This window comes from Drosophila busckii, chromosome 3L, assembly GCF_011750605.1.
Source record: "Drosophila busckii strain San Diego stock center, stock number 13000-0081.31 chromosome 3L, ASM1175060v1, whole genome shotgun sequence".
In the NCBI taxonomy this organism is placed as follows: Eukaryota; Metazoa; Arthropoda; class Insecta; order Diptera; family Drosophilidae; genus Drosophila; species Drosophila busckii.
In genome coordinates this window covers 16,910,727-16,925,799 of record NC_046606.1, presented here as the reverse complement: position 1 = coordinate 16,925,799, position 15,073 = coordinate 16,910,727, and the positions used below count along the sequence as shown (strand labels likewise).

Genomic DNA, 15,073 nt, shown 5'->3' with positions numbered 1-15,073 from the left:
TAATTACATGCAAATACCGTTAACAGAGACAGACAGAGACTCCCTTGAGTGGCGCTTTTGTTATTGTTTTACGCCAGCCCCCATTGCTCCCATTGCTTGCATAAACAAAAATAGACAAATAAATAAAACACAAAAAGTCGACCCGACTTTTGCTTTAAAAATTTAAATTTCATTTCATTTCCTTTCATTTATTTACTTTTGCAACTTAACAGCTCAATGTAATTATTTGCAAAATTTCTAAGAATGCAAACGAGTTAAGTTACATGTTGAGCTGCAATTTGTTTTTGCATTTCCATGGAAATGGCAATTGCAACATGCGTAATACTAGCTTATGATTTATATGGCTGAGCTCACACTGCGTATGCGTTATATTTGCTGGAAAAACACATCAATAAGCAACGAGCTATTGTTTTTAGGCAGTGGGGGGGCATATCGATTTGACATGCAGCTCTTGGGCTTGCATTTCACATGCAACAAGCCACGCCTACGCCACTTGAGTGTGCCTACGCATGTGTGTGTGTCTGTGTGTGTGTTGCCTTTGGCTTGCCGCTCAATCAATTAGTCAAAAGTTCATATTTTGCGCCCAAGTGCGCTAATTTTGATTTTGAGTTCCAGCACGAGCCGTTGCCGCCGCCCAGAGCGAGCTTATAGCTTCAAGTGTTTGTGTGTTTGTGTGTGTGTGTGTGTGTCGTTTGTTTTATTAACAGAGCCCAACTCAAGTCCCAGAGTCGACACACACACGTTCCACCTGCTACAATTGCCCTCAGTCTAGTTAGTCACTCAAATTTGAACATTACTCATGCGCAAGTACAGTGAGCACCGCCTGTCATGCACAAACTAATGCGAAAATATATTTGTTATACATTTTAGTGTTTTACTGTATCCCAGACTGCTGGGCGGGCAGTCTGACTGCCAATATAGGCTGACAATTAATCACTTTGTTATGTGCCTGGCACGCCCCCATGGCTGCCACCGCCCATTGGCACTCGTTAGCCAGCGGCAGTTTGGTGAAGCTCTCAATCATTAATTTATCATGTGCACTTAGCACGAAAATTGCGCCAACTACAAATACAACAAACGCCCTCAAATTGCAGCATGTCCTGCCTCTCGGTGCTTTGCTCTCTCGCAGGTGCACTGACCAGCTTGCTATTGTTTAGCACAGTTTGTTGTTGTTGTTGTTTTTTTATTGTTGCTTTTTCTGGGCTGCGTTGTTGTTGTTGACATGCGGCTCTGTCTGCTGTTTTGTCCTTTTTGATTTGGACATGCAATGCGCTAACCAAAACCAATCAAACCATTGTCCTGTCCACTCGCCACTGCTGCAATGTAATTACCGCAGCTGGGCAGCTGGGCGTGGCACAGAGCCGTGCTTTAAATGCTTAAAACAACAAATTAATTGCGCAAACGTTTGCAATATTTACATAAAAAATTAAAAATTAATATTACAGCAGCGCAAACAAACTAAAGAAAATGCAATAAAATATATGAAAACGCGCGTATGGAATTTTTCGTGTTTTTTCTTGTGCGCTACGCACGCTTTTTGATGAAATTTTAATTGTTTATTTTGCTGTGAGTAAAAGAGACTGGAAAAGTGGGTGAAAAAATGCGCACAATTAAAATTGCATAATGGAATTTTGTATGAGAGATTTATTAAAAAAATATATAGTTATTTTTATTGCATGCTCGCCATATAATATACATATAATACAATATATTCTCTTCTTCTTCTTTGCAGGTAAGTGCTAAACAATGTGATGCAGCTGCCTTTGAGGTATTTCTTTTATACGCCCCAGCTATCTATCAATTTGCTCGACTGTAACTGCTACACAAATTGATGTTTAAACAAGAAATTTCACGCCTAGCCACAAGGTTAGCAGACAAGCGAAGAAGAGCGAAAGAGTGAGCATAGATATTTTAGTCGCGACTGTCGTGTACGTGTCATGTCTTTGGAGCATCGCCCAAGTTGTCGTCTCTATTATCTGCAGCCGGAGTGGCAGGCAGGTGTAACCAGTGCGCCACTTGACAAGACCACATTGTCAGAGCTTACAACTTGCCACACACTGCTCACTGCTCACTGCTCACTCCTCACTCCTCACTGCGCTTGGCTGTCGAAAAATGCAATTTTTAAATTTCCATTAATTTCGCGCTGTCGACTTTTGGAAAATGTCACTTGTGTATGCAGAAAAGTGAAAAAAGAAGAAAACGAAACGAAAAGCAAAGTAGCTGCTCCACATATGCTGGGCAAGGCGTGCAACAAGGCGTGGCACTTGCTGCTTGGGCATACAACAATGCTGCCAACGATGCGAATAACAATTGCACAGGTGTAAGTCATTGCGGCAGTAGGCGTGGCTGTCTCTCTGTGTCTGTATGGGTGTGTGTGTGTGAAGTGCCAGACAGACTGTGGATGGAGCCTGCGGCGCAGAGCTAAAACCGGCAGCAACTAACAAACGATTTTTCTTTTATTCAGCTTCTTGGCTCTGGTTTTTTTTTTAATGACATACACGAACGAGGCGTGGACTTGCGCCAACGTTAGATGGCCATATCTTATAGGGCAGGCTGGAGAGTACTCATCAAGTTTATTTTAGACGCTCAGAGCTGCTGCAACTTCAACACGACAACGTGACATTTAATTCAAATTGTTTTGTTGTCGCTTGTTAAGTAGGCAGAAAAAACAGACACGTTGAAGTAGCCGCTTGCAACCGGTTGTGACACTAAGCTCTTCCTTAAAGGGCAGAATGACTGAACTTTGGCATATGCACCGTTAATTAAATCTCATCACTTTATTAACAACAATTTAAATATCCCAAACTGAAAAGTCAGGCGAGTGTGCTCATTAAAATTAATCGTCTTCATCGTCGTCATCATCTTCGCCACCCTCGACTTCGCCACCTTCGCCGCCTTCTTCCTCCTCGACCATCTCCTCGGACGAGCTAACCTCCTCGATGGGCTCAATGTCCGAAGCAAGATCCTCTTCGTAGTCGCTAATGGCGGCCAATTGATCCAAGCACTTGTCGTAGCTCTCATCGAATTGAATGGTCTCATTAAGCGAAGCCACCTCAATGTCGTGATCAGGCGGCAGCAGTGCGGGCGCTGTGCCGGGTGGACATTCGGAAATGTTGCGTATACGCAGCGTGTGTATGTGAAATATAGCCGAACGATTCGATTCGAGCAGCACTTGATGGAACACGCTGAGAAAGCGATCCATGTTGCCAAACATGCGCACCGAGGCGCTCTTGGGATCCTCTCCCTCCTCCAGAATGCGTCCCACAATGTGATGCCGATAGGGATCCATCAAATAGATGAAATCGCCCTTCTTCCAAACGGAATACATCTGATTGTTGATCTGGAAGATAACATAGTCGTTCTCGTTCAGCGCTTTCTCCAGCATCAGGTGAAAGTCATTGAACTTGTACATGGGCACGCATTTCCACCAGCCCTCGTAGACATTCGGGGTCAGCATCACCTCGGCCACGAATTGTCCCATGCGCAGCTGTCGCGGAAACGTATCCAGGTCCATGGGCTTCTTCAGGCTCGTGCAGGGCTCCCAGCAGTTCTTGCACATGTTGACGCCATAGCACATGACCTTGTCGTAGGTCTTGGCATCCCACGTTGCCGGATGATCGATCTTGGAGGCCAGCATGCTGGCCACCGCCACAGGCAGTGCACTACGATTGCGCAGCGCATCCTTTGGATTGAGCGTTAAGTGCAAATTCGACTTGAGATACGCATAGTCCGAGGCGATGACATCGAACTCGCTCATGCGAGGTCCAAAATCTCGCTCCCAGCTGCTGCCGTCCGGTCCGGGCGTGACCAATCGCACCACCAAAATATCCCTCAGCGTAAACGCATTTGTCTTCTCCACATTGCTCTCGCTGCGTATCAGATGCACCACATTATCGAGTGAGCGCAATGCCAGCAGCATGGGGTAACCACCGTCGAGCTGTTGCTTCATGGTCGCCGGATCGCGTCCATTCAAATCGAGCACCATCCAAACTCCAGTCTCCTTCCATATCAGCAAGTACCAATTGGGCGTATAGAACATTCCGTACTTGTATTGCTTGAAGAAAGCTTTCATCACGCGACGTAGCGAGGCCAAGGTGTTGGCGGTGCCGTAGATTTCAAATGGTGCATCCAATTCCACCGCAAATTCAATCTCGTTTATCTATCAAGCGATAAATTATCGATATGTTGTTTGAGTAACAATTATTCTTACCTTAAAATGTCGCGTTACCGCCTGCTCATTCGTATCATAAATCTCTGGATAGGCATTCAGATTGGGTTCGTCCATGCCCGTGGAATCGTTATACAACACTTGGCCCTCCACCACAACCTGATCGATTGTCTCGGGCTGCCAATCGCCGCGTCGCGTAAAATACATCGTAGCAAATCCTTTCAGATTGCCAGCAAACCTTATGCTCTCGCTATTCGGTTCGCTCGACTTTGTCAGTATTGAGCCCGCGACCAGGCCCACTGGGCTGCCCAATGAATTGTCAAACTTCTTGCGCTTATTCTTGCCACAGTCCTTGGGATCAAAGGGCCGCAAATAGGGCTCATCATGCACGCCATAGATGCGGCAATTCTCCGGTGAGCACGGATCATAGTTACGCTGCTTTATCAAACTGGCGGCGGCGCCGCCAGGGCGCCCACAGCAGGTGGGTCCGCAACATGGTGGTGGTGCTGGCGCACAGCAGCCACCGGCTTCGATGCGACTCTCTTGTGACATCCTTGGCTGTATTCACTTCAACAATTTAGCGTTTCTACAAAATTTATCAAATACAAATAATTTGCAACAGACGTTTGTAAGCTTCTATGACAATAAATTGAATGAGAAAATATTTATTCGGAAAGAAAGCTCACCAAGTTGATTGAAATGAAGCTTAGTGTGCTTTGCACTTTCTTTTGAAATTCTGTGTAACAATCACAATGTGGAACGATACATTTTTGCTTTGCCTCGTTGTCTGTGCTTGCTCGATATTAAATAAATAAATAATTAATTTTCCTTTTACAGAAATAAAAGTTACAAGCTGCAACTTTCAATTCAATTATTATAAATAATTGCTTTAAATTTTTCATTGCTTGGATTAAGCTGACTTGGCAACTTCTATTTTGATGTCAAGCACAGTGCGCAAACATTTCGTTAAGCTGTTGTCGACAAATGATTTGTCAGCCATTCAGGTCTATGGCCGCAGTAGTAACGGTAACGGTAACCGTAACCATAACTGTATCTACTTGAAGCACCTGTGCTTGCGTCCTTGCTCATCAAATTGTATGTGCGTCCAAATAATAAACGAATTGTGTGTGTGTGTGTTTTAGCTATTTGAAGCTTGCCTTACCGCAGTTGCTTTCATTACACAAATTGCGAGTGAATCTGAACAAAAAAAGAACACAGCAGATTTCATTTACCGCATACGTATGGCAAACTTATGATAATTTTGAGAGACTAGCAAGCAAGCAAACAGTAGCGTAGCACATTTTACGAGGGAGCAGTTAATTTCTTAGCTCAACACACAGACAGTGGCAACTAGCAGTTTGCAGACAACAGTCAGTGGCTAAATGTAATTGGAAAGCTCATCAAGTGTTGTCATTACTACACTGCGAGAAAGTTCCAAGATACCATGATAACGAAAATTAATAGAGCATAAAATTGTATTTTAGTAACTTAAATTGTTTTTCTTTGAAATAGAAATTTAATATGCTCTACTTCACACCCTCTGTTAAATGTTTTGCTCAGTGTACTTCTTTTTTCGACTATACTATACTGGCGCACAGAAGTATGCAAAGAAATTTCCCTGAGCTGTTGTCAAGTGCGGTTTATTGAAAAACGAAACGTTGCGTATACGTAACGTAACATTTGCCTGTTGGCAACTCTGCTTAGCTAAGCTGCTTTAGCGCTTGCTGGAGCCGCTGAGCATTTACGAGCTGACGCTTTATTGTACTTTTGTTGTTGTTTCGTTTCCACTCTTTTCTATCTTTCATTCCTTTTTTTTTTTGCTTTGCTTGTTGTGGCTGCCAGCGCACGTAATTGGCTCCGTTGACTGACTGCAATTTCGTCAGTCAGTCAGTGTGTGTGTGTGTGTGTGTGCAACGTTTTTATTTTGTGTCATCCAATCAGTTGCGCTCTTAAACATGTGAAAGATTGATTCCCCAAGCTGCCATCAAAGTCGTTGCTAGCTTTTATTTCTATATATAGAAAAAAGAGAAAAACTTTATATATAAACATTTGTTTTTGTCTTTCAATTTGTTACTACGCCGCTGCCGCGCCGCTGCCGCTTCTGCCGTCGCTGCTCAAGTGTAAATATCTTGTGCATGTGCAATAAATTTACAGGCGAATCGTAAATTTTAAACACTTCATTTAACAAACGCGTCTGCAGCAAGCAAACCAAAGCAAAGCAAAGCGAAGCAAAGTAAACCAAAGCATGAAATTGTATAAAAATGAAAACGCTTAACGATTATCGCCCACGACAGTGTGTCCACTCAACAGAGGAAGAGAGAAGGAGAGAGAGAGAGATCAGGAGATGCTGCGGCAGGCTGAGGGGTCAACTCAGCTGCTGCGCGGCCATTTTCTTTTCCATTTAGTTGCAAGTAATTCCCAAGGCAGCGTTGCTAAAAATGTTTTTTCGCTTCTTCTGCTTCTTCTTCTTGTTCGTTTTGTTGCAACAAGAGTGCAGTTCCACTTAGTGCTTAGTGCCCATGAATTTTATGTTGCGTCCCCAGAAGAAACTTCGCTTGATGACCAGCGCCAGCCGAAACTCTCGCCCTCTCTCTTTCTCTCGCTGACTGCTGACCTCTGCCCTCTGCAAACAACCCCTGTCAGTCGCGCTGGCTTGGGTTGGGTTGGGGGTTGGCTGTCTGGTTCAGTGCTCAATAATGATTTCCATTGCGAATTATTTGCATTTCCCCAAACTCATTATGTTTGCATTGTGAAATTTGCTTCGACGCCGTTTGCTCTACACCAAGAACTCTGGGCACCTGCCTCTTTCGTTCTCTCTCTCTCTCTCTCTCTCGCTCACTTGCTGGTTCACTCGCTTGGCAGTTCAAAAATTCCAAAATGCTTTCATGTTGGCATTGCGGTTTAATGTGCTTGCACTGTTGCTTAAATTCTTGATTGGAACTGACGGAGGACTTGCTATTTGCGGTGTGTATAGCAACTGAAAGCTGCGCCAGAGTTTGCGGTCCGTTGATATGCACTGCAGCTTAAATTTTCTAATGTAGCTCAACTGAACTCGCTTTAAAACAAATTGAAATTGAAATCACTTATGCCGTTGAATTTATAGTTTGAAAAATCATAATTTCATTTGAAAATTGTGGCCATCAAGCGCTGTCTCTCACTCCCATTATCTCCCTCTCTCTCTCTCTCTCCATCTCTCGCTCTGTTTGGCTGTGTGGCCTGCATTTTCATTTCATAACGTTGCAATGCGTGCCATTTCGTTTCGTTTATTACATGTCAAGCGTCAATGAATGTCAGTTTGACAGTTCATAAGACAAATACGACACAATGGCTGCTTGGCTGGGGCAGCGTGGGCGTGGGTGGCGCCGTGGCGGGATTGGAAGCGTGTGGCAAGGACATGCGGCAGGTAGCAGGCGGATATTCTGACAGTCGAGTAACATTTGCGGACATTAACGTCAACGTGCAACACAGCGCACGACGTGTGCCACGCCCTGCTGCAGCACTGAGCTCAGTGTGGCGCATTTCCTGTGTAGCCACAGCCACCGCCTCCTCCATAATGTGTAACTGTGCTGCGAGTCTAAAGCTAGCTCTAGTCGTCTCAAGATTGCCAATTCTCGGGCTACGTGGCAAGTGGCCTAAACATGTGTGTGCCAGCAGCTTACACGCTGCTCATTGCTTATTTTCCTTTTCTTGTCGGCCATGGCACATGGTGCTTGTCTACTTTGACAACTTATTGGCAACTAGCGCTAGGTATAAAAAATAGAAAAAGGGGTTTCAAGAAGTTGTAGAAATGTATGGGAAGCCCATAAAATAAATATATTTTTGATCAGCAAGAGAAACCAAGTCGATTCTGGCCTATCTGAAGGACATTTTGTCTGTATGAGTAACAGCAACTTAGTGACCTTAAGAGCGAGAGACAGCAAATTTGGTATGTATGTATGTATGTATGTATGAGTACATTTTGAAAATTTTAATTTTCATCCCTTTCCTCTGAAAATCCAATGAATCTGATTTACGCTCACAATTTTTAACAGATTAGTTTTAAATTCAGCACACACACGCCTTAGTATGTTCAACTTGATAGAAAAGTTTTTAAATATTCCAATTTAAATTTTCTATATAAAAAGCAGCGAGTACTTTTGTGGTTGTCAAGTGTATAAAAAAGTTGGCTGCGCTCAACATTTTATTTTTCATCGAAGCGTTAAATAATTTCTAACTGCAAATTGCAAAATCAGTTAAAGGGAAACAAACTGCTGTCCAGCGTTGTCTTTAATAGCAGCTGTCAATTGCTTGCTGTGTGTGAGTGTTTGGTTGTGTGTGTGTGTGTAGCTGCTGTCAATGCCAGTCACACCCACGCACACACTTGGCGCACTTTCAACGCATTGTCATAAATCATTTTGCGGCAAACAAGTTGAACTGAATACCAAGCCACGCCTACTCACACACACACACACACAAACAAACAGACACACACACACACACTAACAAACACACGCACAGAGCCTTTTATTTTTTAGCCTGCTGCGCTGAAGTGGGCGACGGCTGTTGAGTTACATGCAGAAATGTCAAAGTTGACTTGTACTTACAGTTCTTGTTGTTCTTGCTCTGGTTGCCGCTGTTGTTGTTGTTGTTGCTGGTCGCAGCTTGTCATGTTTGCTAGCGCTTCACAGTCATCCAACCCCACTACACTGCTAACTGCTGCTGCACATTTGGAGCATGACATGCTGGCAGGATATGCCTCGCACTTTTGCTTGGCATAGACACAAGTCAGCGTGGGCTTAAGCTGCAGTCAACTGTAGTTACCTGCGACTGGACCAAGAGCTTTTGAACCCATTGTTGTTAGCTGGTTAGTGGTAAATTTTCCGAGAACTTGCTAATACGCTTACCTAACCGTTGGCTAAATTGCATCAACTTAATTATTAAGTACTTGAGAGCGTTTACAGTGGAGTGGGGTCAATTTGATGGGTGAAAGATTAAAATTAACCCAAAGCGAAGGTAATGTTTTAATGCTATAATATAAATAAACATAACATTTTATAATTCCATACTGTTATGAGCTTGTTTTAATGCTAAATAAAAAGTTGCATTCAATGGAATTGCGAATTTTTTATTTTTATTCAAAAGAACTTTAATATGAGTTTTCGTGGAAGCAGAATTTGAAAATATTCTCAGAATTTCCCATATTAGTAATATATGCTATACTATTTTTTAGCTGTTGTACAGCTATCAACTAGAACGACCCTAGCATACTAACTTCTCGTTCATTTTTATTGCGCTTTCATATTTTCTCGCTTTTCCAGACAAGTGTGCGTTGCAGCTGCTCATCAAGCGAGCACGCTTAGAGTGCCCACTACAAAAGCATATCCTTAGCTTAACAATACACACACATAGACACACATACACACACATGTGTCCAGCTCCAGCTACAGCTTTTGGCCCTACTTAATATGTCTTGTTATTTTGAAACTTTATATTTCTTGCCATCACTTGTTTATTTTATATAGATTTTCGCTCAGTTGGGTGTACAGTTTCTAGCAGCCAGTGTTGTTAAGTGCTTGCTTAAGGGTTGGCTACATGAGCTTTTGATGTAAGCTGTACGTTAACAGCTGCGTTAAATTTTACAAAAAATAATAAAAGCAGCCATAGTGCTGGTTCAGGCTTAAGAACGAAACTAATAAACTAATAAAAAAGAAAAAAACAACAAGAAATGCTTGTTGACGTGACTTGAGTCGCCAGCAGCAGCAGCAGCAGCTGTTTTCATAAAATGCTGACAGCTGATGCATGTTTATTTATAAAAGTTTTCAGCAGTCAGCACATGTGTGTTTAAAAAATAAAAAGCAAAATATATACAGTTCTTAAAGCATATTTTTCGATAGCCTTGAGTTTTAATAGCTGCACGAGCTGTGCTCTGCTCATTAAGCGGCCATTTCTCAATGCTGGCTGACACGAAATGGTTTTGCCTGTCTCAATGCCTGATTACTGGCAACAACTTCCGTTATTATTATTATTATTATGACTCGGTCTTTTTGTGTGCGCTTTCGTTTTTTTGTAATATTTATAATCCAACGTAATTAAGATGAGAGCCAAGTCAAGTCGTCGTCGTCGTCGGCGAGCAAGCAATGTTACAATAATTACCAGAATTTTCATGGCTCTGGCTGTGGCTCTAGCGCTGCAGAGTCATATGCTGGCTTCTCAGATCGCAATGAAAAAGTAACTGGCAAGGAATATAAATGCGTAGGCAAAGGCAAAAATGTGTAATTAGTGGCAGTTAATAACTTTCACGAGTGCCTGCAGTGCGGCCCCTCGACAACTTAAGTGTTTGCTAGCTGGGGTTGGGGCTGGGGCTGGCTCGGTTTTTTTTTTTAAGTAGTCGTTGGAGGCGTAGCTCTGGCATTAACTCAAAACTTCAACCACACACAGAGAGACTCTGAACAGTGCACGCACTAATTAAATACAAAGTGAAAATGACGCCCCGCTCTCTGTGTGGCAAAAGTTTATAAATTATACGCATAACAAGGCAACGGCGGCAGCGGCGGCGGCGGCGGCGGCAGTCAGCGAGGCGAAAAGCAAATAATTTTTAAGTTGACCGCAGCAACACAAATACCTTTTGCCATCATGTTGTGATCAAAGCACGCGCTGAAAAATTGTCGCTAAGATTGAGATAAGTTTGGGGTCCACCCAGGCAGCCAAACCGCAAGGCAAAGCTCTCAGCTCTCTGTGAAATGTCCTTTGGTTATGCTTGCACTAATTTGTGGCTTTCTTTCTTTTTCGCTGCTGCCTTTCACCGCATCAACTAAATTAGCTTCATTATTGTAATTAACTTTAGAAGCCTCGGGTAGCGTTTGCTTGCGTTTTTGTTAAATCTTAGCAAATTAGTTCAAGTTCAGCAATCAGGCTCGTTGATTGACTTAAGCAAACATTTTCCACAACTCAACTCAACAGAGAGAGAGAGAGAGAGCGAAAATAGCTCTGGGCCGCATTCATTTCGAAATGGATTTTGCCAGCGGCATAATTGATGTCTACAAAGTTCAGCCCACGACAAAGAAATGGAAATAAAATCCAATTGATGTCAACTTGTTTATTTAAAAATAAACGAGAAATTGAAATGAACCTTTAGCTTATTTTTAGACATCAAATTTGGTTTATTTGGCAACTTTAGGCATTCTACTGAAAACTCATTAGAAAGCCTTGAGTCAAATGTGCGTCTCAAACAAAAGCTTGACATTTGATTTCTTTAACTCTTGCCCACCCCCCAACCCCCCCCCAATGTCTTTACTAGTTTCGTAGGTATTTTTTACTTGAACATGTGTTGCGTTTAACGATGCTTGAAGCCATTCATCAGCTGGAAGGATATATGTGTATACATTTTGTTGGCAACCCAAATCAAAATTCAATTGCTAAACTGCCTTAACAATACATTTGCTGCCATTTCCGTTACGTTTTGTTTGGTTGTGCGTATGTCACGTGGCTGACATGTTAAAAGCTTAAATAATTGCCCACATTTTATTTGCCAAAGCTAAATTTGTATTTTATTTTTGACCAAGCTACAAAGTATGTACGCATGTCTGCTTTATTGATTTTATTATTCTATGTCTGTGTGTGTGTGTGTGTGTGTGTGTGGGTGAGCTGCAAGCCTTGCTATGATCTCCAGCTTAAGCAGCCAACCGTACTCAAATCAACATTCTCTGGAGCATTTCAAAATTTCTACTTAACCTTGTCAAAAGCTTTTAGTTGCAAATAAGACTCTCTGTGTATGTGTGTGTGTGTGCGTATATAAATTAGCTAAGAAGCAGCACAATGCGCATGAATTATGGTTAGTTAAGTGCTTTTTAAGTTGAGTCCGTTCTCTTTGCTTTGTTATGCATAATTCGAGGCACTCACAGCAAAGCTCATTAATGTGCGAAAAAAAAAAAAACTAAATATATTATTTAGTATATGAAGAGCAATGCTCTCGCATTTATTATATTTTGCGCAAATTTAAATAAATATTGTTGCCAGCGCCAAAGCAATGAAAGCAAGAGAGTTCGTAAAAATAAACAAATACTTCCAGCTGGACTATTAAAATAAATATTTTCATTTGATTTTTCAAAGTCTCTTTAAATATCAAAAGAATACTAGAGTGGCCGAAAGTATGTGGACGAAATAATTGCTGTAATGTTTGCTTCATTTAAGAACAAAATAATAATTAAACATGCCCTAATAATAATAAATATAAATAAAGATCTGAGCATAAGATTAAAAAGCATTTGAGTTCAATTAAAGTCGAAATATTTACTTTACTATCGAACGAAAAAAAAAATATATTTATTCTAAATAATACAATATCTTTAAAATATATATTAAATGATACAAATAGTTCCCTTAGTATATCAACAGTCAAGGCTTATATTTTTTAATTTATTTATAAGCTCGCTCAAATTTCATAGCTGCGCTGAAAGCGATTCCAACGATTTGTCTACATTATAATGAAGCGATTTTGCTGACGCTTTAACTGACATTTGTTTTGTTTATATTGCTTGGCTACTGATACATTTGTGTTTAGTCTGCTGTTCGTGAGCCAGGCCTCAGTGTTAATTCAGCGCTTGATCACGCTTGAACGTCGCTGTCTTATCAGAATGCCCAACAATACGTCAACGACAACGGCAACCACAGCTCAACAGCAGCAGCAGCAGCAGCAGGATGATAGCAACATAAGCAGTGTGGAGCGATTGCGGCATCGTTTATCATTGTTGCGCTTGCAATTCAATTTGCAGCGTGAGTCAAATCGCTATAGCAACAACAACAGCAACAACAACAACAGTAGTAGCGATAACAGCAGCAACATCAGTCAACGCAATTACCATCAAATTGCATTTCAAGAACTAAAACGAGAGCGCCGCTCAGCTGCTGAATTCAACTTTGTGAGTAAAAACGCAAATTTTCGTATTGTGTGGTCATTTGCATAATTGCAATGAAATTGGAAATTCAGACTTTGTATTTCTAACAAATTAAGTTCGCATTGGATATCAACGGCCAAAAAAAAAAATATTATAATTACGGCAATTTTGTTGCAAAAATGTGAAGCTTAAGCATATTGCTATTTTCATTGGCTGCAGCTTTATTTTCTTTTGCTACATTTTATTCCCTTTTTTTCTTTCATTGTTATTGGCAAACAAGCGACATTTTGCGGCTTTGCAATTGCCATTCAAGCAACTTGTGCATATTGCCAATGCCTGAAGCGCGTCTTCACACAAATGTATGTGTGTGTGTGTGTGTGTTGGACGTGTTGGGACACCGCTTAATTTCCGGCAATGCGAGTCACGTACGCTCTTCCTGCCTTTATGTGCCATGACATTTTCATTTTGTTGGCTTTACACACACACACAAACGAACGCAACATGTCTTACAAAATGGCGGCGCACTTGTACACACATGTGTGTGTGTGTGTGTGTGCTTGGGTGTGTATTTGTTGCTGGCCTTGTGACAAAACTTTTTTGTCAACTCATTTTGTTGCAATTTGCACACAAAACTCGATTATTTTTAATTAAAACCACATTTGCCAGCTCTTACAGCTTTCTGCTCTGCATTCCATGCCAGCTGCAACTAAAGCATAAACTAAATAAAGCTGTGGCGCACTTGATGCTCTTAATTATACGCTAACGATGCTTTTGAAAACGAAAACTCAACTCGCTTTGACTGCTTAGCTCTGGCTACAGCTCCAGCTCCACCTCCAGCTCCAGCAGACCAGAAGCCTTTTTCCTGGAGAGGTCTTAAGAAAAACCCGAGCACAATGCCCAAGTGTCGCTTTGGCTACTCTTTCAATGCAAAAGCTATGCGCCCGTGATATGTGAGAGCATGAGCAGCTTTTATATTTAAAATTTAAACACGTAACTTGATGCATTTGTTTAGACTTGAGCTCGGCCAAACTTTCCACAGTGCGTCATGCCGCAGCAGCAAACAGCGCAATATCATCAAAAAAAAAAACTGCAGACAGACAATTTTCAAAAGAGGAAAAAGCAGAATAAACCTTCAAATTGAAAAGCAAGCCTGGGAATTATAATTAAATTTTGTGTTTGTGTATTTGGCTAAGCCGCGCGCACCGAATTGTTGCGCTTGCCAAATGCTGTAAAAACCGCCTTCGTTTTGCGGTCTGGGTGGGTCGAGTGGGTGGGGGGGTTCATAAACAAAAGGCGCTACCAAAAAAAAATACATGAAATTCTAACAAAAATGGCTAAAGAAAATGCTGCAGCTGGTTTTACACAGTTTTTGGAGTCGAGAGCTGAGAGCAGACAAAAGATTTATTACCCTGCATGGATTACAAGCGACGAAACAAAATGCGAGTCTTGTTTGCTATCAAAGCCGCTTAAAGATTTTTTTCAGTTAAGCGCTGGCATTTATTTGAATGTTGCTTTAAAATATGTTGCGTATACTTATTTGCCAAAGGGGCGTATGAGCATTTTCACTGTTAGCAACGAGAACTCCTGGCCCCAATAAACGGCCAAATTGGATTCCTTTTCGCTTTGAAAGTATTTGCCATTCAAATTGCTACAATTGAAACAAACAATTAATGTAAATTAAATACAGTTAGATAGGCTACTTACGAAAATGAACAATGCCAGTTATGACCCTTATACCACCAGCCTCCGTAGTATTTCTTGGCACAACCGCCAGAATCAGTGTCGCGATCGTATGTAGAGAACTGCTGATATTTATGGTAAGTCAGTTTATCCGCGGCAGTGCCCGTCATGTCGCCCAACTCTTGCAATCGATACTCATCGCGTTCGCGTGAGATTCTAAAATCACTGTAGCGTGCAAAGTAAGTGGAGCCATTGAATCTCTCCATATGTATGTAGAGCTCATGTCGCTGCGCATTAGTCAGTCGATAAATGTGCTCAAGTCCCAGAAAGAAGTCGCCCTCAAAAGAGCCAA

The 15,073-nt window shown here is 41.8% G+C and overlaps 3 protein-coding genes across 19 annotated transcripts in view; 1 reads left to right on the top strand and 2 right to left on the bottom strand.

Annotated features, from left to right (window-relative positions):
- LOC108599575 (protein alan shepard) overlaps positions 1–15,073 on the top strand; it is a 122,957-nt gene that overhangs the window by 41,981 nt on the left and 65,903 nt on the right. The window lies entirely within an intron of this gene.
- LOC108599578 lies at positions 2,754–4,816 on the bottom strand. The gene is made up of 2 exons (XM_017986517.1): positions 4,211–4,816; positions 2,754–4,159 (listed from the first exon to the last, which is right to left on the bottom strand). Exons 1-2 carry the CDS (start codon positions 4,718–4,720, stop codon positions 2,837–2,839), a joined length of 1,833 nt encoding a protein of 610 aa, XP_017842006.1. The 5' UTR covers positions 4,721–4,816; the 3' UTR covers positions 2,754–2,836.
- Positions 14,486–14,994, bottom strand: LOC117134773 (ryncolin-1-like). Its single transcript, XM_033293447.1, has 3 exons — positions 14,933–14,994; positions 14,746–14,819; positions 14,486–14,689 (listed from the first exon to the last, which is right to left on the bottom strand). The coding sequence occupies exons 1-3, from the start codon at positions 14,972–14,974 to the stop codon at positions 14,575–14,577; spliced, it is 231 nt and encodes a 76-aa protein (XP_033149338.1). The 5' UTR covers positions 14,975–14,994; the 3' UTR covers positions 14,486–14,574.

Excerpts from the sequence above, each read along its gene's own strand:
- LOC108599578 (XM_017986517.1), bottom strand. The coding sequence starts at position 4,720 with ATGTCACAAGAGAGTCGCATCGAAGCCGGTGGCTGCTGTGCGCCAGCA. Across the intron at positions 4,160-4,210 it reads CGGTAACGCGACATTTTAAG|ATAAACGAGATTGAATTTGC; the intron begins GTAAGAATAATT and ends ATCGCTTGATAG.
- LOC117134773 (XM_033293447.1), bottom strand. The coding sequence starts at position 14,974 with ATGGCTCCACTTACTTTGCACGCTACAGTGATTTTAGAATCT. Across the intron at positions 14,820-14,932 it reads CTACAGTGATTTTAGAATCT|GATTCTGGCGGTTGTGCCAA; the intron begins CACGCGAACGCG and ends GATCGCGACACT. Across the intron at positions 14,690-14,745 it reads AACTGGCATTGTTCATTTTC|CAATTTGAATGGCAAATACT; the intron begins GTAAGTAGCCTA and ends TTTCAATTGTAG.